The 24,874-nt window shown below is 38.9% G+C and overlaps 1 protein-coding gene across 1 annotated transcript in view; it reads right to left on the bottom strand.

Annotated features, from left to right (window-relative positions):
- MTMR7 (myotubularin related protein 7) overlaps positions 1 to 24,874 on the bottom strand; it is a 92,358-nt gene that overhangs the window by 36,042 nt on the left and 31,442 nt on the right. Inside the window, exons 2-6 of the mRNA XM_033104450.1 lie at positions 23,185 to 23,307; positions 21,877 to 22,039; positions 14,020 to 14,177; positions 6,495 to 6,623; positions 251 to 385 (exon numbers count right to left, since the gene is read on the bottom strand). Coding sequence (XP_032960341.1) covers positions 251 to 385; positions 6,495 to 6,623; positions 14,020 to 14,177; positions 21,877 to 22,039; positions 23,185 to 23,307 — 708 coding nt within the window. The remainder of the gene's footprint in view (positions 1 to 250; positions 386 to 6,494; positions 6,624 to 14,019; positions 14,178 to 21,876; positions 22,040 to 23,184; positions 23,308 to 24,874) is intronic.

Raw genomic sequence — 24,874 nt, forward strand, 5'->3', positions numbered from 1 at the left:
CACATGCATTTGATGTGTTCACTATGTACTCTGCACACTGCAGCAGGGGAAATATCCAAAGTACCTGACTGAGACAGGAGCTTAGGATACCCAGGAAGCAGCCATACAGGGCAGCCAAAAGCTGACTGTGCAAAGAGGAACAGCCCCTTTGCAGATGAAGCAACCTGAGCAGGTAGTCACTTAGCTTTGCTGTGGGTCTAGTCTCATGATTCAGAGCTGCAAAGTCATGCATCAGAATGGTGACACTTACCTTAGGCCGAGTGTCAACGACGTAAATGAAGTCGCTTCCTGGATTGGCTTTCCTGATGGCCTGGAGCATCTGCTCATCCTCCAGGCACCGGGCGCTGAAGCCTGACAGGGGCTGGCTGCTCCGACAGATGGAGGCCTGAGGGGAGAGGCCATGGCAACACAACAGCGTCAGGCAACTGTGCAAGTGGACCCACCAGAGACCCGCTAGGCTACCTACACAACACTGGCTTGTAAAAGTATCATGCTAATGCCTTGTGGAAATCAAGGTTGCTTTCTTTTTAATTCAGGTCAAAGAAAACAATGCAAGGGCAGGCAGTGCAAAAAAGTTCTCTGTGTAAGAAATTAGGATATGTAAGGATGTTTGAATAGGATCGAAGTTATGAAATGTAAAGCCATTTAAATCACCTACTTTCCTTTTCATGGGTAGTGTCTCATTTTCCTGCTGAAGGTAGAACTATAAAGTCAGTAACTATTCTCCTAAAATTTATAGGCATTAATGGCAAGACTATAGTTAAAAAAAAAAAAGCAACAAACAACAAACAAAAAAACACATATTTTTAAATATTTCCCATCATTTTTTACTAGTCCCTTTAAAAACATCAGAAATACTGAAAACCAGTTGATTCCTAAATGTGGCCGCTTTCACTGTGATGACAGCACAGGCTGCTTCTGGCTGTGGCACCAAACAGCAGGCACAAGTCTAGGTTGACTCAAGTGTGTTAGAAGCAAGGGGTTTCCTCGAAATCAATCTGCATTCTATTCTGCAATTTCCCTATCCAGCAATTCTAACATATACAATAGCATAAACATCTCCACGAGTTCTGCATAGGCAAGTATAGATACATCTTCACAGCTACAAAACTTATATTTTCGTGGCAAAGTACTTTTTATGGATTTAGATTTCAACATTTAAATTAAACTCAAATCACCAAATACAATATAGGAATGACTCTTTCTAAGAATCTACACTGAGACCACGAGACCACTGTGCAAGAGGATGGAGGCAGCAGTGGTCACTCAGGAAGAGAACCCTCTCGCTTTGGGCAAGCGAAGCAGGAGAAACTTGCACTGAAAATAGTCCCAGCGGAGCCCGCTCAGGGCCTCTGCACTGCGGGGCTCTATCCAGGAAAAGGCACCCTAGCTCTGAGTTCAAGCACAGCTTAACTGTCCCTAAAGCTCAACCCAGGACAAGTTAAATAGAGTCTGGAATTCTCCAGAAAAAGGTGAACTTTGGTACTCCTCAGCAGAGAAGGCAGGGATGTTTCTCACTAACTATACCATCCTTCGGCTGAGGACCTGCTGGCAGGACTGAGAATCACACAATAGCTAGACCCACAGCTGGGCAGCCATCTACGAGTTCCAGTACCATTCTGTAACAGAGAGGGGCATTTATTGAAGTGCTTCAGGGGATTTGGGGCCTGCAGCCTGGCTCAGAATTCAGGAGGGCCGTGCACGGGAAAGAGGGAAGCAAAGCAAAGGGCCAGCAGAGTTGCTCCAGGGTTAATTCTTGAGTTGTTTGCAGCAAAAGTCCAACTGCCATGTGGAGGAGAAAGGGACCCGAAGGTCCAAACATGGACAAGAGGACAGCCAGCTAGAGGGAGGTCCAGGAGAAAAAAGGCAAAAGTGATAGAAGGAACCAAAGTGGGTTGGGGAACAAAAGGCAGCTGCATCTAATGGATCGAAAGCATGTTGCCACACATGGCTTTTCACAGTCTTTCATCCAGCGTCCTGTGTCTTCTGGTCTTCAAAGGGGTCAGGGTCTGTCTGCCACCCTACTCTGAGCGAATTCTGACTCCAGAGAAAACAATTTTGAGCTGGCTTTATCTGACACTTTATCTGGGTTAAAGAAATAAGAGTTAAGGACAGCTACTACCAGGCAATTTCTTAGATTCTATCAGAAGAGTTAGATGGGGAAGGGAACATATTTAAATGGTGAGAATTTGTCTGAGAATGCACACTCCACACCTAAACGCACTGAACTACTGGGACTCCACCTATGAAATGAAGCCAGTAACTGACAACTATTACTATTACCTTCAGGTTGAGAACAGCTAGCGTTCAGCAAAGGGTTAAGTCAGAACAGAGTTATACTATGAAATGTGGTCAATACATTAAACCAGATATATTAAACAGACTACATTTTAATGCTTTGTAGTTATATTGTCTTAATAATCTACAGATATGCTCAAATAGAATTCTTCATTGGCTCAATGACTGCTAGCATATAGTTATCAATTTTGTACAGAGCCGTAAGTATTCTCTAAGTGCATTTGTCTACCAGATAGTCAGTCTATGGAGAGAATAACACCATTTTCTGGAAGCATTACTTACTGATGTCAGTCATCTGAGAGCAAAGAGAAAACTCCTCAATGGTAAACTGTCATGAGAGCTTCTCATTTACGATACTACTAATAATTAAAGTACCCAACATTTTTTGAATGTTTACTATGTGGTGGGAAGTAATACAAGAAATTTTCATATTTTTATTTAATCTTCCCATTTACCAGATACAGTAAGATTGATTATTCTATACATCAGGCAACCAAGACACAGAGAGGTGAAGTAACTTGCTCAGGGTCACACAGCTAGTAATAGGGAAAGCCAGGAATCGAATCCAGGCAAAATATTTCCTGATCCTGGATTCTGAACCAAAATAATATAGCACCCATGAGCAAAAATAAGTCAGGAAGCATGATCCAGAATTAAGATGTAGCATTCAAGAAGATCTGGTTTTTATTCCAAGATTTGCTTTCACTTGCTATATGATCTTGGGTAATTTACCTATTGTCTCAGAACCTTGGTTTTCTCATCTATAATATGGGGATAATAATACCCAAACTACAGGATATGATGAGGTATATAACACTCCTAGAACTGTACCTATCACATAGTAAATTTCAATAAACATTACTTATAAAAGGAGGACAAGGTCTGTATTTTTCTTAAGGAAAATTGCCTCTTTGGAAATCTTCCAGAATATGATTTCCCAGAGATTTGTACTATGATTTGGGGAGACCATGCTATTAACAATTTAAAGCAAAACTGCTTTCTTAAAAATAATTAAATACTTAAGAAAGAACAAAGGATACAGCAATTCTAAGGGCTTGTAAATAACAAACACAGGCTTCCTAACACGAGTGACATTTACACATCACTAACCGTGATCTACAAAGCTGTTAATAGTGTGATATCCAAAGGGAGTCAGGATGGCTCTATATAGTCCATGTGTGTGGTATAAGGCCTAAAATTAATTATTATGTGCTATCTCGACATCTGGTAAAATTGGGAGGGCCTCAAATGGTCTAACAGCAAGTTCCCCTCCACTTTCTGCTCCCATGGATAAAGAGTTTTCTCCCAACGGACCAAGCACAATTCCTGTTCATCCTGACTAGAAGGTTTCAGTTCCCTGCCAGCGGTGGAATTACTCAGACAAGCCAATCACATCCTCCTGCAGGAACCAGGGATCACCTCATGTCACCTCACCCTTCATACTATAAAGCCTGCCTACCACAAGCCCCTCGGGTCTCACTCAGTTCCTGAGTGCAGCCTCCATGTGGCCCTGCCTGGCAGGCAGTGTCCTCCTCCCCTGGGCAGTGAATTTACCTGTGTAACTAATAAACTGTGTAGTGTCAGGTGTCATGTGTTCAACCATCCCAGTAACCTTAGGGCAGGAATACGAACCTCACCAACACGTGACCAGGAGCTGATTAAAACACCCCGTATGATAAAAAGCTGACCCAAAGGGAATTACGTACCATCAGCGGGCGCATTTATATCAAAGGACCCTCAACAGGAATTCTGGTTCATGAAATGATGTTCATTTCAAGCTTCTCTTTAATCTAATCACCAATTCCTACTACCCAACAGTAGCCAAGTGAAAATCTTACGTGTTCCTTTGGTAACAAAGTGATACGTGGGGAACAGCATTTTAACTAAGAAATGTGCTCATCTTTTTCACACGCATACATTCTATTGGGGTAGGAATACATACTCTTAAGTCTAAAATATCTAAAATCACAAAAGTGAAGAAAGAAAGATCGGTAAATTTACATAATTTGTATCTGTTTCCTTTTTATGGAAGACTGCCTGGGTTATGCATGGGTTTTGCTGAGCACTGATAGCAGTGAAACGCTGCTTTGACATTTCACGTGTCTGCCACTTAACCACAGAAATCCATCTTCAATAATATTTCCCTTTATAGAAATCCCTAGTCACATCAGTAGCATTTACATAATCAACCTTGATAGTAAAACCTAAATGTTGTTATAAAACACACATCTGACCACTATTCCGGGTGCATGTAGGTTTTAGTTCCTGGGGGTGGGACGCTGGCCATGTGTGCAGATTCACATTACGGATTTCCCTGGGGTGATGAGATCATTTAGCTTAGAAACACATCTCTGTGTGGAGCTTGTGAGAAGAGCTGAAACTTGAAGTCCTGTCTCCTGTAACGTTTTCAAATACAGGAAATCAATTGTTTTAAACTCTGACTGATTGCTGTATAAGTTCATTTCCAAGCCTGGCGATCAACTAAGAAGAGCACGGGCTGGGTGATGGGCATCTGAGGCAGTAGACGAAGACGCTGGCCTGGGCAGTCTAATCGCTAACAATGCGATTCCACTCTGAGACAGCTACACACTTGACCTTACAATACTCATGCCGACAAAAAAACAGCAACAAAAAACAGTTCTCAAGAATATCAAAACAGAAGAAAAAGAAGTAGGACAAATACTATGCTCACTTTTTAAATACACAACCCATCTCCACCTCTTAACAATGAAAGAATAAAATATCCCCGCCCCTCTTACTTCTTTATCATTAGATGCTACAAAAAAAGGTAAATGTTGCTGGCATCCTAATTTCAAGTACAGCATCAATCTGTAGTCATTCCACCATTTTTCTTTAAAGGAGAAGCACATCTTCCTTTGCCTCTCACCATTGTATAGGTTGAAATATATTTGAAGTCAAATAATACAGGACATTAATGAAATACTTGCCCTCCTTAGACCCCATTTCAGAGCACTGAGTGTAACTCTAAATAAGACAATTTATATCTTTTCAACTAACAGAACGTATACAGCTAAATGAATATTTGCCTTCAAAGGAAGCAACACAGAAGGCTAGATGCTTGCTCTGGTGAAGCTGGCATGGCCTGAAGTATTTCCGGAAGCCTCCGTTTAGAATCTGACACAGACCCTCCCCAGGTACTCCCTGCCTAGAGGTCTAACCATGGGCAGGCACACTCACACACACCTGCTGCAGTTGTTTACAGCCTCACTTGGCTTTGAATCCAAAACTCTATCATCTGTCTTGAAAACCGAACTTTTTCACCTGCCTCAAGTCAAATAACTTCTGAAGTGGGTGGCAAAGACCATTCTTGTCTTCCCAGATTTGTTTTCTTATCTTCCACATAATGTAACCATGATTTTTAGTTGTTCACATGGTTACCCATAAGAGTATATTTTCTCACCTGCCCTGTGCAGTTCTGACCAATGGATGTGAGCAGAAGTGTCATGTGGCAGTTTTGGAAACATTCCTCAAAAAGCTGTGAGCGCACCATTTAGCCCTCCAGTATCCACCAGCTGCCAAGTGGAGGTGATGGCTGGTACTAAAGTAATCTCTTACACCACGTACTGAGGGCCTAACCCTAGGCATAGCAGACCAGACAGGTGAGCAGGCCTTGGGTCCCTGAGGCTGAGTGGTGGAGAGCCAAGATAGCAGGCGTGGACTGCCCACCTTTGGAGTTTTATGTCAGCGAAAAAGTTCTCCTTATTAAGCCACTGTTACTTAGTTCTGTTAGTTGCAGACAAACCTAATTCTAGCTTTTACAAATAATATTAAAAAGTAAAACCCACTCTCCAAAAACAACGATTTCTTATGCTGAGGACACTCAAAAAAAGGTGCCACTAAAAAACCCAGAAGGTGCCATAGATTTGGGGGCTTTTCTAAAATAGGCATTGCAAAAGGTCTCTTGATGACCACTTAAAAGAGGCCACACTCAGGTGGATGATAAAGTTTAGGTTTCTGACTCGGTCGGTCCCATTACTTTATTGTCAAATAAATGTGGAAGGTCAACTTCTACATGAGATAAGGGTTCGAGCATAGTTGTGTTGTTCCTACCACACACAGCAATACCTTGAAGAAGAATTCAAACATACATGCAGAGCAGTTGGCCACTAAAAAATGCCTGTTGGTGATAAAACAAGAAAAGCATAGCATGAAACAAAAGCATGCCTGGGACTTACATGGTTATCTTTATAGTAGTAAGACAGGGCAGGAAATCGCCGTCTGCTCCGGAATTTGGAACTCCCCACTATGATGTGTGCCGTGGCCGATTTGGGAACGTACAGTTCAGTTGGGTAAGAATCACAAACCTGTCACAGGAAATACAAGGGGCTTTTTTAGGGAATCTAGTAATAATTGAACTCCACAAGGAGTTCTGTTCGCCAGACTTACAGGTTGCATATTTAAGTTTTCTTAACCAAGTTATAGGAGACTATTTTGAGGAAACCAAAAGCCACTTCAAAGAAATGAAATGCTGCTGATTCTATGAAATCATAGTAAAGGAAAACAAATACTCTTTAGCATCTTGTCCTTGTGCACTGTCCCTTCAAAGGGCTCTTCGCATGAGGCAAGACAGTGACAAATGAACATTTCTTTCATCCAAAAGGGGCAAATTGCCATTCTGTATCCCAGCAGCTGAGGAAACTTCAGTTGCCTATTTTGACTGAAAGGTAGCCTAACACTGAGAGGGAGACAACTTCCTAAAATGCAAGCACCAGAGGTGAAGTCTTCAAGTCACCATTCTGTCCCTGCACACACTGTATGCACTCCTGTCTCTGAGCTGGCCGTCAGCGGATGCCCTCCCTGGATACGCCTCCCCTCCATCTTCCCAAGTCTCATCCATTCTTCAAGAACCATCTCCCCTCCTTCAGGAAACCTCCTCCCTGAACTCCAGGCTCATGTGAATTTTTAGACCTGACTTCCTACCACACAAGATAACAGCTTTATTTTTGTTTCTTATGTGTCGATTTTGTAAGTGGTGAGAAAGTATTTGCTCTCTCTCTCTGTGCATCCCTGTCAGTGAAACTCTGGTGCCTTAGAATGATCTTGTAATTTAGTCAGAAAGCAACAGTTTAGAACCTGGTTCTGATTTGCCAACTTCATGACCTTCTGGAAGTCAAAGGACACTGAGTGTTTGGTTTTCTGATCTCTAAAACTGATATAAATTAGAAATATTGTCCCACATGATTGACAAAAAGATCAAATCAGATAACACCCATGACAAAGGACTTTATAAATGATAAGGTCTGACAGAAATGTTAGTGGTGGCAACGTTAATGTCAGTTGATTTGCTGCTAGACAGGTATTTTGCTTTGATATCAGCCAGTCAATCTTTTTGCAATGTGAAGATGGTTTAGATGGCAGTTCCCTGGGCTTCGCCAAAGCAACTGTTCATTTCCTGGAAGTCAAGCATCTTCTTGGGCATTTCAAGAGGACTCCTCAAGCAGGTGTAGCAACAGAGGAAATGCTTTACCTGCATATCTTCTGTCCATCACCATCCCCCCTTTCCACTCTGGAAAGATGAGACTGAAGGGAATGAAAACCCACCACAAGCAAGATCCAAGCCTGCAAAGCTCATATACAGGTAGCCCCCATATAACACAGTTGTTAGGTTCCTAAAAAATGCTGTGTTATGTGAATCCGTGATATATGAAACAAAGAACTGGTACAAAAATGGGGGTCAGGTTCCAAAAATTTAAAAAACATACTATTATATTTTTATAATTAAAAGAAATATCTTTATTAAAGCATTTTATACCAAAAGTATAACATATTAATATGTATTAAATAATGTTTCCTTCAGCATCACTACTAAGCACCATAAAACCAAGGGTGTTTTCTTTTTGACAAGATATCTTCATCCTCTGAGCTTAATACTCCACAAACCAAATGGACTTAAAATTCTAATAAATTTTAAAATTTTGCAGTCAAATCTGATACGACATCCATGCTAGAATGAAAAATTTCAAATGAGACATCTTTTGCTCTTAAAAGCTCTTATTACGCTTCGTGTTGTTTGGGGATTTCTCTAATTCTCAAACCGTGTTAGAATGAAACAGTGTTCTAGGATTACGTGTTGCATGAGGGTTTCCCCCAATTCTCGAACTGTGTTAGAGCGAAACCGTGTTGTAGAAGTGCCGTGTTATACGGGGGTTACCTGTACATGGTTCTGTGATGATGCCCTCCCTTGCCTGCTGGCACTCATTGTCACTGGACTTATGAGCAACATAGAGTAGGAGATAAAAAGCCCACACAAGTGATACTTCCAGGCTCAAAGTGTAATTTCATTGTCAAAGTCATTTTAGGGAAGATTACCAAAAACTTGAACGTGGGTTCTGGCACTGACACACTGGAGGAAAATCCCATTCCAAGAACAGACAGCACCACCTACTTGGACCCAGAGAGCTTTTACCAGAATCGCTGGCACAAGACACTATGCTTCCTAGTTCCCCATGCAAATCTGTTATCTGATCCTCGCTTAGTCAGCTACACCATTACTACACAGACCACACCTGCCTGTCTGAGGTTCAAGAGACATGTAGTCACTGCCCCAGACTAATAACATTTTCTTAAAATAAGTTTTTACAAGGAAATTGGTAGGTTTTCAGTCAGTTGGGGATTGCCTACTTTCTTCCTTATAACAACACTAAGGAATGGCAAAGTTATTTATGATTCAATGAAATAAGAATAAGGAAGTAATGGGTGAGAGTTCTCATTACGCTTATTACATACGGCCTTTTGAATAGCAAAGAGATGAGCCAGGAACTCTGGAGCTCCTGCCAGATCCTCTTGTGGCCTCTTAAGGCCAGAAGATGCCCAGCTTGGCCCAGGTTGAGGCTCTAATATACACCATGTCTGGTATGGCATCAAGAGAGGAAGTATACACCCAGAGCCCACTCTCCTTGATACTCTCGGCCCCAACCTACTCAGGGTCCCCTTTCTTCACAAGGAGCAGGAAGACCCTCTGCCCTCTCATAGCACCTGGGCTCTCTCTCTGCACAGAGTAGGAAAAGGCAGACCTTTGGGGTTGGCCTGTGCAAGGGCCACGTGCTCCACAGCCTGAGCCGAGACATCAGTGGTCAGACTTCCACAAGCTGTCATGCCTCCTCTCTAGGAACACAAGAATGACAGATACAGGGACTCCTGCTTTCCCCTGAACACTGGGTCTAGGGGAAAAGACTCCAAGCATCAGAGCTTAAATACAAGGCATTCTGATAAGCACTTGCATGAGAATCTCTAAGAGGAGCTAAAACATCCTTGGAGGAAAGTTAGACTCATGGTGAAAACTAAGACAGGTTTCAAGATACTTTTTCACCAACCCGGAAAAAAGTAAGCACATCCTGCTCTCATGAAAGTAGATAGAACTTTCAAGTGGAAATTAAAATAACAAGCCTGGAGAGCACTGACTGCTGTCATTTTTATACAAGCCACTCAATTATAGTCAAAATTCTGACAATGAATAGTGCACAGCACTATTCACTTTGCTTTTATGCCACCAAATTCTGAAACTATTCAATACACTTCACAATATTTTGTCTGGTTTGGGAAATCAATAGGAAGATTACGAGAGAATACGAGAAGTTCAGAAAAGTGGAAAATGCTTTCCTTGCGACTTTTCTTTACACTGCCTGAGCCAATGAAAAGTGGATTAAGTTGAAATCATTTCTGCATTATTTTTTTTTTGTTTTTTATCAATAAGGAAATGATTTTCTTTGTCCTCCACGAAATAAATTAGCCTGCCTAGAGTGCCTGCATGTCTTGGTTGGCCTTGCCAAGAGGAATCTTTTTTTGTTAATTCTTTCACTCACTAAACAAGTTTTTACTGAATATTTATTATGCTCCAGGCATTATGTTTGGCGCTAGGGCAGTAATAAACACAAAAGAGTTGTTGACCTCTAGAACTTCGCATTCCCAGGACTACTGATGTTTGTTGACCTGCTAATAACCTTCCAGTCAATGAATCTTCCATTGCAGGGGAAGATCCATCTGCGATGGTATCCACGACATCTTAATCAGACCTCTGTACTTATTGAGGACTAATCACTCAACTGAGCATGAAAGTGAATTGTAAGGAACTGAGCTACACCTACGTAGACAACTTTCTTCTTAAATATTTACGTCCTAAATTTTATTTCAAGGAATTTACAATGTAATGGGGAGAAGAAGGTATGAGCAGCATAAAATGACTTATATGCTGGCGGGGGGGTGCCAAAAAAAATGCATACATGTGACTTGTATTCATCTTTTGTTATTGGTATATATTGAGTGTTACAATTTTAATAACACTAATTTCCTTTCTTAAAATGTGTAGACATTTTTGGCAGCCTCTGTATAAATAAAATAATACATAACACATAAAACATAGCAATGTGATCTATAGATGATGCATTACAGAATTATACACTTGAAAACTACGTAACTTCACGAATCGTTGTCACCCCAATAAACTTTAAAAAGAAAAACCATAGCTGTAAAGACCTAACACAAACAAAATTTTTAAAAAATGACTGGTTTGAATTATACTTTACACTTTATTCCAAGAGAAGTAGATTAAAATTTTAACCTAGTAATGAATGTCAATTATTTTATTTAAATAAAGACAATTTCAAGAGTTAGGTACAAAAGCATCTTAGTTTAGAGAGTTAGATTACCATTCACAGTGTCTTATAAAAAGGGAAAATAGTAATGACGATAGAGATGATATTTATGATAATAATAATTATCACAAGTAGAAAATGGCAGAAGTGGTTCTGGAACCTAAGTTTTTGTACTCCATGTATGGTTTTATTTCCACCATGGGCAACAGCTTCCTCCCCATCAGATGACATCACCAGCCCCACTTACCTCAAAGAATTTGTGGGAAGAAAGAACTCTTGGAAAAAAAGGAAAAAGTAAACATTTTCTCAACCATGAGGTTAAAAGCCCAAGTAATAGATGAAGACACAACCTTCTCAAATGACTATTAGACATTTTTTGAAAGAAACAACTTTCAGTGTATTTCTAAATTGGTAATAAATAAGGGTACATCATCTTTCTTCCTATTTCAATATTTGTAAAATCAGAAAATTCCCTAGGTTTTCATCTTTCCTGTTTCAACACAATTTGTGCATTGTTAGTTTTGGTTTGCCATATGCTACTTTTGAGAAGAAATGCTGAGTAACTCATGTTTTGCAGTCTCTACAGTGTGGGACTTAAGTGACTAAATGTGAGTCATGTTTGTGGTGCTAATTCTAGAAGAAGAAAAAAATCTCATCAAAAATAGGAAGAACCTCCTTTCCCAAGAAAATATTATTCCCCAAGATTTTCTTCCTCACCCAAGGGTGTATCATATTTTTTAAAAAAGGACATCCAATTCCAATTTTCTTTACTAAACTTGCGTTTTTCTTTCTTTCATTTCAAGGCTAAAAATTCACTGCAAATGTCAGCTTTAGCGTGAGAACAAACTATCTGACTCCATTAGTAAGATACTGTATAATGAATGAGACAAAAAGACCCCAAATGCCTACTTACAGTGTAAGGTTATGGTTGTCAGATTTAAGTGTAAGTATGAAGAAAATTCAGTATCATGAAAACATCCACTCTATCCCAAATAATCTATAAATTCAAGATATTCAGAAGAACAATGTGAAAGGACCTGACCTGTAAAATACCAAGATTTATTACAAAACTATAATAACCATAATTATTAAAAATGTAATTATGGAAATTATATAGTGTCAGATTGTATCGTTAGCAAATATACCAGGATTTAAAAAAATATATATGCTAAAACATGAAACAAATGGGAAAGATTGACAACTCAAAACTTCTGAGAATCAAAAGATGCACTAGGAACAGTATATAACTATCTTCTAAGAGGAGATATTTGCAACACATATAAATGAGAACAGATTATTATATAGAGTATATAAGGAACTTTTACAAATCAATTAGAAAAAGACAACCTTATAAAAAAAAAGATGAAAAATATGAATAAGCAATTAACAGAAGAGTCGACTTGAATCATCAATAAACACAAGCTCAAATTTGCTAGTGATGAAGGTGTGCAAATAACACCACACTGAGACCCATTGCACACCGACCAGATTGATATTTTTTCAAAATTTAACTATATGATTAGTTAATAAAGTCACATGGTTATAGAAATGAGTAATCTAAACGTCTAATAATTGGGAATACTTAAGTATATTATGTTACTTTCATTTGATGAAATGTTTTATGGTCATTTAACTGACTGATATGAATACTGTGTAACAATATAGAAAATCCTTATGCTAAGATGAAGAAAATAATCAGCATTCAAAATATGTGACCAGAAATTATCAATTAACAGGAGCTAAGACATAAATGGTCAATCAGCACATATAAAGCTTCTTGCCAAAGCTTCTGGTCAAAGCATGCATATTAAGTTTAAATGAGAAATCACTTGTCCCACTATTAAGTTGTCAAAAGATATTTTGAAGAAATAATCTCTTGACTAGTGCGGGTCCCAAGGATCAAGCATTTTCATACATAAATGTTGAGAATTTATATGAACTGGTCTAACCTTTCTGCAGTTCTTTTTGACAATATGTCCAAAAATGTGTGTCAAACTTTTGAACTAGAAGTTCCACCTCTAGGAATCTGTCTTTAAAATAAAGTATTTTAATGTGGACAAAGGTATAGGTACCAGGATATTCTCACTATGTTATTTAAAATAATAAAAAAATAGCAATAATATAAATGTCTAAAAATTGGAGGTTAGGTAGATAGAATGTAATTTAGCCATATTATGTAATATATAATGTTTCAAATAATATAAAATATATATTGACAGGAAAATACAATATGCTCTTGAAGAAAGGCAGAACACAGGCATATGTAGTATGATTCCATTTTTGTTACACAAATTTGAACAGTTCTTTTTCCTCTATATTTTCTCATTTTTAACAATGAAATTCATTACTTATAGAATAAAAAAGTTGCTAAGCTATGCAGATGAGAAAAAAAATCTGAGGGAAAATTTCAAAACCTAATAAAAAAAATGTCAGGGCAATGGATGGTGGGTTCTTTCATTTCCTTTGTTTTTTCTTTTGTCTCGCTTTTATAAATTCTCTGCAATGTTCTTACTTTTATTACTTAAAATATTTAAAAAATTAACAGGGAAATCAACACTGATTTCTAAACCCATCATTATGGGCTTAGAGTATATGGAATTAGTTCTGCCACTCCCATTTCCCTCCCTCTCCATATTCCTTTCTGCAAGTGTAGACACATTTCTCTAGGGAAGTCTCTTGGTGACCTTGTGTACCAATCAAGAGTTCAGAGAGTACAGAGGAGCTGGTGCCAAACTGCCATCAGCGTCTCTGCGACTTCCCCACTAATCACTCGTTGTGCTATAAAAAGACTTAATGGGAGAAGAGGTCTTGGCTGGCTCTCCCACTAACTGCTTGGCCATGAGGTCTGCTGATGGGCTTGTCTGGATTTCTATTTCCTCAACCATTAGAGGAAGAGTGTGGAGGGGATGGTCTTTGAGATCCCTTTGTTCAAACTTTCTGATACTAGAAGGTAGGAAATATAGCCAAGAGAGATTTAGAAATCGACATATTTGTGTCTACCAAGAGCTATAAAAACTAAAGGAGATCAAGCAGAAGTCAGGCTAAGCTACGTGAAACCATAATTTCATGTGGATTAATTATCTGGCTTTCACTAAATGCTGCCACTTACTCTGTAGTCTCTATTCACATCACTGAGCTGCCAATAATTATTAGGGAGGCCCATGCGCTTGTATTCTTCACTAAGATCAATCAGCATCCAGCCTTGTTCTCTTTCTTCTTTATCCAGCTTGGGGTTGAATGAAAAGCAGTATAACTCCTCATATTTCACTGCAAGAAAAGGGAGAATAAAGCATAATCAAGCTCAACGAAAGCCAGAACCAAATCTCCCCCAAACAACTCTGTCTGGGCTGGACCACACCGAAAGGCCAGCCCAGCTCCTCCCCCCTTGGAACCTCCCAGGATCACCTCATCTCTGTGGGCAGGGTCACCCACCTCCTCCCAGCAACCACACGAAGACCTTGGGCCAACTGGATTCAACTTTGCAAGAGCTACTTTCACTTTAGAAACAAGGCCTTCTCCATTTTGCACTTTTTTTTTAAGTTGCTTTTGAAAGCAAACATATTTTCCAGACCACGTAAGATACAGAGCATAAATATTAATTAGGAATGCTTGTAGTCATTAGACATCAAGAATTCAATTTGTTTATGTCTATCGAGCTTGGATTTGGGAGGGCATCTGGGAGGTAGACAGAGGGCTAGGCCACCGCCACATTTTGGTGCTCATGGTATTAACAAGGAAAACAGTTGAAAAAGCTGTAGAATATATTTAAATGTTTGTACTGAAAACATTTGCACTTTCAACAACTACCTAAATGCCATAATTGTACTGCTTATACAATATTTATAGGATTCATATAAAAATATCAATTCGTAGTGCATGGCACGCTGGTCCTGAGGGGCAAGTTGAAAGATGTATGATGAAAGTTTTCTTTCAATTTCTGCCAAGATATCTTTGTCCTTATGCATCGCCTTTTATGCTTGTGAGGCCAGACCCAAACCCACCACCACCACTACCAATAAGATCTAAGATTTGGTTTTCTTGTTCTGGTTTTCTTTGATGCAGGAAGCATCTAGGCCAGTGCTGTCCAACAGAAATGTAATCAAGTCATACATGTCATTTAAAATATCCTTATAGTCACATTAAAAAACTAAAAAGGAACAATGAAAATTTACTAATATGTTTTATTTAGCCCAATATATCCTAAGTACTTTCATTTCAACATGTACATAATATAAAATGTATTGATATTTTATGTATTTTGTTTTGTACTGTCTTTGAAATTCCCTATTTCACACTTACCAGCATGTTTTAGTTTATTCTAGCCACACTTCAAGCTCTCGACAGCCTCATGTGGCCAGTGGCTACCATATTGGATAGTGAAGGCCTAAGCGCTTCTGGTGATAATAAATCATGGCAGATAATGCACTGAACCTTTGTTTCATCCCAGATTTGTTCTAATTAAATGTATACTCCATCTAGTAGGGACCATGATGGGCCTCATTTTACAGAAGAGAAATCTGAAGAAAAGATAGGTTGAGGAATGGTCCTACGGTCACACAGCTAGTAAACGGGGAGTCTGGATTTAAATTAGACAATCTGGTTGTACAGCACATACTCCTACTCCCCACACATAGTGCTCCTCCAGGGCAGGTCCTTCTCTCTTCTCCCCAGATGGACCTCTTTTGTATCTTTTCTTTCCTTGTTCCATCCCCCTGATCTTCCTGTTTTTCTCCCACAGATTTCTTTCTCCTCACAGTTTTCTTAGGTCCCCACATTTATTCCTTAATCTGTTGATGGCATTTAGCTTGGACAATTTAATTCTTCTGAATGTATGTATCAGGCCCTGTAAAGAATCTCACCCCAGCAAAAGGCCACGGTTACACACAGGCAGCCTGAGATCAAAATTCAGTGTGTTGTGATTACTATTGAGATGACTCATTTACAAGCAAAAAGAAAGATATGGATCATATTTGAAGTACCAGACTTTTCCTTGGACATGAACGCTTCAGCATATTGAAGACTGTGGCATATCAGTGCGATAAATAATCTATATTCTATTTCAGTCTCTCTTGATGTCATGTTTGTAAACTTCAAAATTTAGATTACTGATGATTTAAGCAAATAAGAAGATATACACAAATAGGTATATGCACACAGAAACACAGAGTAGATAACGTTCAGCAGAAAGCATGTCTTTTTATCTTAGCTAATTGAGCAGACAGCATATAAAATTAAGATTCTGTTCTGGGAACAGTTGGCTTGACACTGACACATCTTTTCCATCACTAAGTACCATTTTCATGACTCAAGCTTCTGATATCATAATGTTAACCGCAAATGCAATTTGTTTAAGATGCCAAAAGAACCTCTTGAGAAAGCCTCAGTTCCCTCAGTGAAAGAAGACCTAATGAATATGGAGTAATAATGCAAGTTAAGTTCTCTTTGTTAAATATTTACAAATAGGTTTAAAGGTAGTAAAAGAAACAAATTCTATGACTACTGATAGTTTTCTGTGTGGGGGCTCATGCTTCTTGTCATTGGGAAGAGGCAAGGAAATTGTACCTAAATTAAAGCAAGAATAGTTTATAACAGGCATCGAGAAGATCACTCTTGAACAGGGATACATTAGAATGGGGTGCCACTGAAATTACACAATTTTTTTCTTTCAGTTATTTTTAAGGAAAAGGGTGACCAACCGTAGCTCCAGCCCAATTTAAGTATCATTCTACATGTGGGCAGAGAAACCTAGACTTTTGTCAGTCAGGGCTCAGTTCGTTAATGTGGACAAGCTTCCTACCCAGAGGCCAGCCCAGGGGAAGCCTTCAGCTGAGGACTGCCTACTCGGAGACATTAGAAGGTACCATTAACACAGGTGCGAAGTTTACTATTTCCCATTTACAGTATTCTGTTCCCCTCCCCTTCATCTCCTGTGAAATACCTGGCAGAATTTTCAGTAATTGGCAGGAAGGTAAGTTCAAACCAAGAGTAGACTATGTGAAATAGATTCTTCACAGAATCTGTCAGCACGGAGAGAAACTATCTGTCTGTGTTAGGAAGGGCAAATCCCTGATTTGTCATCCACTCCTAAAACAGACGTGTTAAATATTCCACTGGCTTTTCGCGTCCCACAGTCTGGGCTATCACATCCAACACAAAACATCGTTAGCAGTTAGTGACTGCAGGTTTCAACATGAGGTGCAATTAATTAAGGCCTCACCACCAGGGCCCCATTACTAGGAGGACACAAGAGCTCCTCCAGTAAGAAGCAAATAGTCAACACGTCTTAGGCTGGGGAAAGAAACTGAATGTGCACCTGTTTTCTGAAAAAGTGGAAGTCATTCTAGTATTCACTTTATTGACCTACTTAAATCATGTAATTGCTAAACAAAGGCAGGCTTAAAGGCTTTTCTCTCTATTTAGAAAGGAAAATGACAATTTCTAAAATACTACATTAAATTAACGAGTAGCATTTGGTGTATGTTTCTAAAAAAGCCAAATCAGTGTCTCAGAACTAAGCAGACAGCCTAAGCCAGACCCAAACATAGAGGTGCATGTTTTGACTGGCATTATTTTGTTCTGGCACTGTTGTTCATCGTGCATCCCTTAATAGAGGGAGGCACGCGCCACTATGATCACTTCAACATCAATTGCTCTCATCCACTCCTTCACTCACAGATAATCCCACTTCCTAATTCTTGGAGATTTACACCATCCTGGAATCACCAAGTCCACAAATGGCCCTGTCTCTGTAGCCAATTTCTACTGATTCCTTCCCATAAAAAAAGGGAAGGGGTGTTCATGGCACCAAATAAGAGAGCTATGGGTAAAACAAAGCAATTAGGGAAGAAAGAAAAATAATTTAGTTTGTTGCCCAGATTTCAGGATAAAGGTTATGAAAACATAATATTTAGGGGAAAAAATATGGGGGGTGGGGTAGATTCCTTCTCATTATAGATTAACTGGGAGAAACAAAAGGTAATTTAATATGAAAATCAAAAGCACTTTAAAAATCAAAAAGAAACTTGTAACGACCAATGTAAAACCTAAATAATAAAACTATATTATTGACTTTTCCCTTACAAAAAAAATTGTTTCAAAAAAAATCTAAAGGAGAAACAAACATGAATCAGCATTAGCAGAATGTGAAGGGTGGGTAAGGGAACGGAAAAGTCATCAGAAAGACACAAAAATGTGGGGTTTTTTAGACCCAAAAGAAAGCTAAATTGCTCCAAACCTTCTGCTTATTTCAGGCACCTTAAAATAAATGAACTTGAAAACCATTTTACACAGCTATTATTGAATTCTGTGTATTTAAAATAAAAGTCCTAAGGACTTTCCTGTCTATTTTCAACAAACAAACGCTCAAATGAAGCATGAGGACTGTGGACGCTAATGCTTAGTGGGAAAGGACTGCTGGACCCAGAGACTAGCCTCACTGTAAAGGAAATCACCACTGTGAAAACGGCTTAAACAGCAATGACTTAGACAAGCGCTGTGAAATGTCAAATGAAGCAATTAGGAGATTTTAAAAATCATAGTGAATAGAAGAATTGGGGACTAAGATGAACTGAAAAAATAGTTTAGTAAAAATGTGAAAATAAACAAAAGAGGATTTAAACACTAAAGGGCCCACAGACACTACAGAGGGAATGATAATTGCTACAAAAATAAACAGCAGGAGGCAAATTAGAGGGAGACGAAAAGAAGGAACATGGGAAAAATGGAAGCCCTCACTAGTACATTGGATTTATGGTATTAACTTATTTTCTCATCTGGGCCACACCATTATTTTAACCTAGGTTATTTCTTTACTAAAAATTAAGACGTTTACTGCCTTTACCCTTACATTATTTTTTTTTACTGGGATCTTTATAGTCCATGAACAAATTCTTATAAATCTTAATTCATACAAAAGGCAAACCAATAAAATCTCACCAAATTTTTTAGTAATTTGATTTTTACCCTTATCTCAGAAATACTAATTCAGGGAAGAGAGACTATCAAGAACTTTGAAAATATCTCCTTCATAGGCCTTGACTTAAATGAACTCCCAAACATTTCTTCTTTTTTACAAAAAAAAAAAAAAAAAAGTCCTCTATAGGACCTTGTGGTTAGCTCTGTCCATGAGGGAAGCTGAAAATATGAGATTTGTGTTGGTGACTAACCGGAATAACCACAGAGAGCTATATTGTGCCACTAGAATTCAAAATATACCACACATACACACACACACACACACACACACACACACACACACACACACCCGCCTCTCTTCTGGTATACCTAGAGGAGTGTGAGGTATATTTTGTAAAAGATCCTCAGATGGTTCGGATAAGCCTCTACTAACCCTAGTTGAGACCCTCTCTACATTTCCCCAACTCCACCCAGATTCAAAATGCTGATTCCAAGGCTATGGGCTGTAATCTGTCCTAATTTTAGCATTGCCTTTAACATTAAACTGCGAAAGTACTTAGGTTCTGTGTCATCTTCCCACACTTATTACAGTACTATGTTTTATGTGAACTATCATTTCTAATTCCAATGTTTCAAACTTCTGGTGGCTTTTAAAAATCTGTTAAGGTAATGGCTTTAATTAATTACTATGTTTTCCTTCTTTGGCCTCCAAGTCTAGTACCTAACTCCTAAAACTTCAACTTTATGAAAAAGTGTTTATTTTTAAAATTGTGGAACACAGTGATTTTCCTCCCTGGGGAACCTCACAATGCAAGTCTTGGCGCTGGTTGTCATCGGGGGCCAGAGCCCTCACTGCCACTGTGATCTTCCAGCTGCTTAGCCCTTTCCCAGGTCTCTGGACTATTCCTAAATCTCATTAATCTGGTCAGAGCACATTTATTACCCAGTGACACAGAAACTACTGGCACACAACTGTCCTCATATTCTCGGTTGCATACAACCTAACGTACATCTTCCCAGAACTCTGTTCCAATTATAGTGCCCCCTCTAAAAAGTTCAACTGCTTTTCTGGCTACCTCTGCAGTTTTTTTTCAACACACTAAGATGAAAAGCTGCCTTGAAAAAGGAGCAAATAAAGTCAAAATCATCAGATTCTCACAGCTCCCTGGCATCATTCAAATTATGTAACTTTAGTTCTTAGCTATCTATAGATATGGTCATATAAGAAATTGAGGACGCCTATAAACCAACCAAACGCCTTGATGAGTTTATAATCAAACTTCTTGTCCCAAGTCACAAAGCATTTAGCAAAGTAACTACAAGCCCATATGCTATTTCCTTATTAATGACTTCTGGGTGTCACTACCATGGATATTACTTTTATATAAATGATGTCTTTTCACTGTATTCTCCAAAAAAACTTAGACGTGTATTTCTTTCAAGTAAAAGAAACCCACAGCTCACACAAGCCACACAGGGAACAAGAAACACTTCTTTAGAAATGTGTAGTAAGCTAGAAATCTGAAGACCCAAGAAAAGAGATATAATGAGAGTAGCTGAGAGTACATACAAGGTGTGATCAAACAATACGGTGAATGTTGTTTAAATAAAAACAAGATTATTGTTACAGTAAAAGACACATTGTCATTAATCCCCCTCAAAATACTCCCCCTCGCTTCAAACACACTTATCCCATCATTCTTGCCACTTTCTGAAGCAGTTCTGGAAGCCTCTTTCATGAGTGTCTTTAGTTACTCTGTCGTGACTGCCTTGATGTCCTGAATCATTTTGACTTTGGGAAAGAGCCAGAAGTCCCACGGTGCCAGATCCCGTGACTAAGGTGGATGAGGACACACCATAATGTTTTTATTTGACAGAAATTGCTGTATACCAGAAGCGATGTATGACACGGGGTGTTGTCATGATGGAGGATGATTTACGGCACACTTTAAAACACACTTTCTCTCAACTGTAGCTCACACCTGACTGACTACACCGAACAGATTAAAACTTGTCATACACTGTTACTAAGGTTTGAAGAGCTGCTTCCCATATTGAAGATCCCTACCTTTCTATTGGATGGCATTTGGCAGCCGCACTCACTGTATTTTGTGATCACAACGGAAAGGCTCCATGTCACACATCGCTTCTTGTAGGGCTATTTCTGTCAATTAAAAACATTACGGTGTCTCCTCATCCACCTTATTCACCGGATCTGGCACCCTGCAACTTCTGACTCTTCCCCAGAGTCAAAATGACCATGAAAGGAAAACATTTTGAATCGATTCAGGACATCGAGGCAGCCATGACAGTATAACTGAAGACGCTCATGAAAGAGAACTTCCAGAACTGCTTCAGAACATAGCAAGAACGATGGGATTGGTACGTGTGTTAGAAGCGAGGGGGAGTATTTTGAGGGAGATAAATGGCAATGTGTCTTTTACTGTAATGATTTTTTTTTAATTTAAACATTCACCATATCTTTTGATCACACCTCATACTTTTCAAATTGACCAAACATTCTTCCCAGGAAACTTAAGGAGGTTCTGTTGAGAAGAATCAACAACATACCTTCAATATTCACTGATACTAATCTTGTGAAACATCTATTACTATCAAAAAGCAACAGAAACCAAACCTTAAAGGCCCCAAGAGAGAGAAAATTGCACTAGAATTGTTTGAAATCAATGTTTTCCACACAAAACAATTTGTCAGTTTGGTCTTAGACTTCAATCAAGGTAGTTCAATTATCAGAGTATCAAAAGGAAATAATTTTAAGATGATTTCACTCTGAAAGGAAATCACACTATAACCCCCACTGAGAAAAAGTGAATACTAAGAACAACGAAAGAGGTTCATACAGTCTACAACTCAGAGGGAGACCCTAAAAGACAAGGAACTATACCATTCAGATTTCTTGGCCTCATCTGAGGCCTCGGACAACATATAATTCCAAAAACACTATATAATTCTCAAGTACTATACAAATTTCTTGAACGTGATTTGTGAACTTTTTAAGAGAGGGTCAATACTGAACACCGAGTTGCCCTACCTGGCCTTGTAAGACGTATCAGAGAAATGTACACATCATGACAGTCTCTCTCCTGCGGTATGATGAGTTGTAATAGCTGGAAGTTCTTGCAACGAATAAGCAGAGGGCATCCAGTAGCCGTTGTTGCCTGCTTTTCAATGGTGGAAATCTGACTGTGAAGAATCTACAACCAAAGGTTAATGTAGATAAGCTAAGCACAAATAGCTGATAAATATGAAAAGGACTAACACAGACCTCGGAGACACACAGATAGACAAGAAACACTCCCCAACCTTCAGCTGGCTCAACACTGCACTCAGATGACAAGAACTGGGATGTTTTGGGAAAGAACCAACAGTCTAAATTTATCATTGTATTTGTCAACGCCAAACTTTCTGATAACTAGGCTAATTATTTGAAGCCAACTATTCCGCATACAATTTTGTGCAAGTGCAAGTAAGGGAAAAATATTTTGGTAGTCAAATGTTGATTGCAGTGAATAGCTAAAGTTAACTAAGATCATGAGAAGTTAGTAAAATAAATCTCGCGATCAACAAAAGTTACAGATGACTCAGCTGGGAGGAGCCGCCATGCTCCTGAATCCACATGGAATGCCGGAGTTCAATAGCAAGCTGAGCTTGTTGTTTTCTAAGCTGTTGGTGATCAGTCAGGCTGCAGAAGACATTTATTTTAAAGGAAATCATACTGAAGGGCATTTCTGGTGTTTCAGGAGGGTCTCTGCTCAGTCCTCAATGGCAGCATTTCTTTCTTTAAATTTCTCCCCACGTCGTCTCTGCCACCTTCTGCTAAAAACATAACCATGTCTACAGAATACAGGAAAGGCAAAATCCATAATTCAGGGACTCTGGCTCTGGTCCTACTCTCCTAGTTGGGTGGCTATCTAAAATAAAAAATATCTAATGGTCTCAATATTAAGTAGCAGACATACCTTACAATGGGGCTCTTTCATAGCTTTCCTTTTCTTTTTTTGATTTTTAAATTATCAGAAAAGTGGAGACAATATAGTAAAACGACTGTATCTGGAATATTGACATTATTGAATCACTACTTGTCAGCTTTGACAGGAAGCACTGGCTATTTCTATCTTAGAAGATGGCCAAATAATTGGTGTTTAAAATGAATAAGCAGATCAAGGAGATTTGACTCTGTACAGAAAAGGCAGAGGTCACATTCCAGAAACAGTCCTTTGAACATGCAAACACCAAACACCCACTCCCTGCGCCCTGAGGACAAACAAAAGAATGGAGACTCAAACTTTTTATTTCAAACAATGGAAAACATGTAAAGTTCAAAAGAAGGAATGCATACCCATGTTTCTTTTCTTGTGTCAGTTGCATTTTCCACGAATATGACATGAGTAGCCGTCAAATACAAAGTACCTAGGGCTGCTTTTTTAGAAGATATTCGATCTACCAAGCGGACATTTTCAACCTAGAGAAATCAGTTTGACAGTTATACTAAAGCACAATAGGTAGGCACAAAAGTAAATAACAAGCAGGTAATCTTGTACTTAATCTAAAATATAATTTTGAGAATTTCCCAATAACAAACAAAATTTGCCCCTTAATGAGATCTTAGAATATGATTCTGTATATCAAAAGATAAAAATTCATCCATTACTTAAACATACCATTCAATGTACCACAAAAGATTTATAAATCCTATTCATTAAGGATACCCTTTCTGTATTTTAAATAGGTCGGCATTTTTATTTCATTATAATTACATAATTCTAATTTAAGGCAAGAAGTGTATGGGCATCGAAGTTCTGAGTTTACACAATAACCATGTATGAAGTTCTCAATTAAAAAGATAGCATATATTTGTCTATGCGTATGTGTCTCTCAGTTGTAAAAATGGTCTCAAGGTTGTCTGCTTCCACATAAATGAGCATGAAATGTATTAATAAATACACATCTGGGAGCAAAAAGTGTCAGAGAAATGTTCTGCATGTTTACAAGGAAAATCTCCCAAATTAAGATGCTCACATTCATTTATAATTAAATCCCTCTAATAAATGGAAGTCTCACCATGGAGCGAATTTGAACTGTTAGGAGAGTTTTCTGGAAACAATTTTTATCAAGCATACAACTCTTGTATGCAAAGCAGTTGCAAGGTTATGTGCAGTCGGATGGAGATGTAATGGGAATGACAAGACAATCTCGACTGGGCAAGTGAAAGCTGAAGCAATGCTGACTAATAAGGCAGAGCCAGATGAACATGAGTGTAATGATGGGATACTCAGCAATGCTTCTAGCTACTACTGCTAAAGAGCAACCACCTACAGACACTGGCTCAACCCTCATCCCTCAAGTCAGGATGCTTTCTTGCTTCCACGAGGCAGCTGAGGGATTAGTGAATTCTACTTGTTCCATTCTTTAGCCTAATGTAGAAGCTGTGGCCCTGGTGTAACTGGAGAGTCCGCAGCTTCTCAATGGCTCCAGGGAAGACCTAGGAGGGTAGCGGATCTGACGAGCACGCCTCAGGACAACTCCAAGGGCAAACAGCACTCAAGACATCCAAAGCCTCAGTCTCCTCCCAGCCCTTTGAACCAAACCAGCCTTCAGAAAAGAGCACATAAGGATGCCATCCCACTTCTTCCCCATTTCCAGGGATATAATGAGGTAAATAAAAGATTAGGTATTTAAAATATTTTCCTTAGTCATACCATTCACTCTGGCGTGGTTGTATAATTCCTGAGGCCTTGTATGTTATGAATGGCTATGTAAGTTTAAGATGTCCGTTTAAGAACAGCGTCCTTAACCTATCAGCTCACGGTTTGAAAAAAGTATTTCGTTTGTTACTGATGTGCTCCACATTCTTTCATAAGTTTGTTCACTGTCTCTTTTTGAAATCATCTTCATATCATTGGTTTACTTTCCTACTAGGCAATCATCACTTCTTATATATTCATAAGAACTGTTTCTATAGTAAGGATAGTAGCCTCTGGCCTAATTTTTATGTGTGTTTTATAACTGCCTCTTTACCAAACTGATTC

This window comes from Rhinolophus ferrumequinum, chromosome 4 (genome assembly GCF_004115265.2).
Source record: "Rhinolophus ferrumequinum isolate MPI-CBG mRhiFer1 chromosome 4, mRhiFer1_v1.p, whole genome shotgun sequence".
NCBI lineage: Eukaryota > Metazoa > Chordata > Mammalia > Chiroptera > Rhinolophidae > Rhinolophus > Rhinolophus ferrumequinum.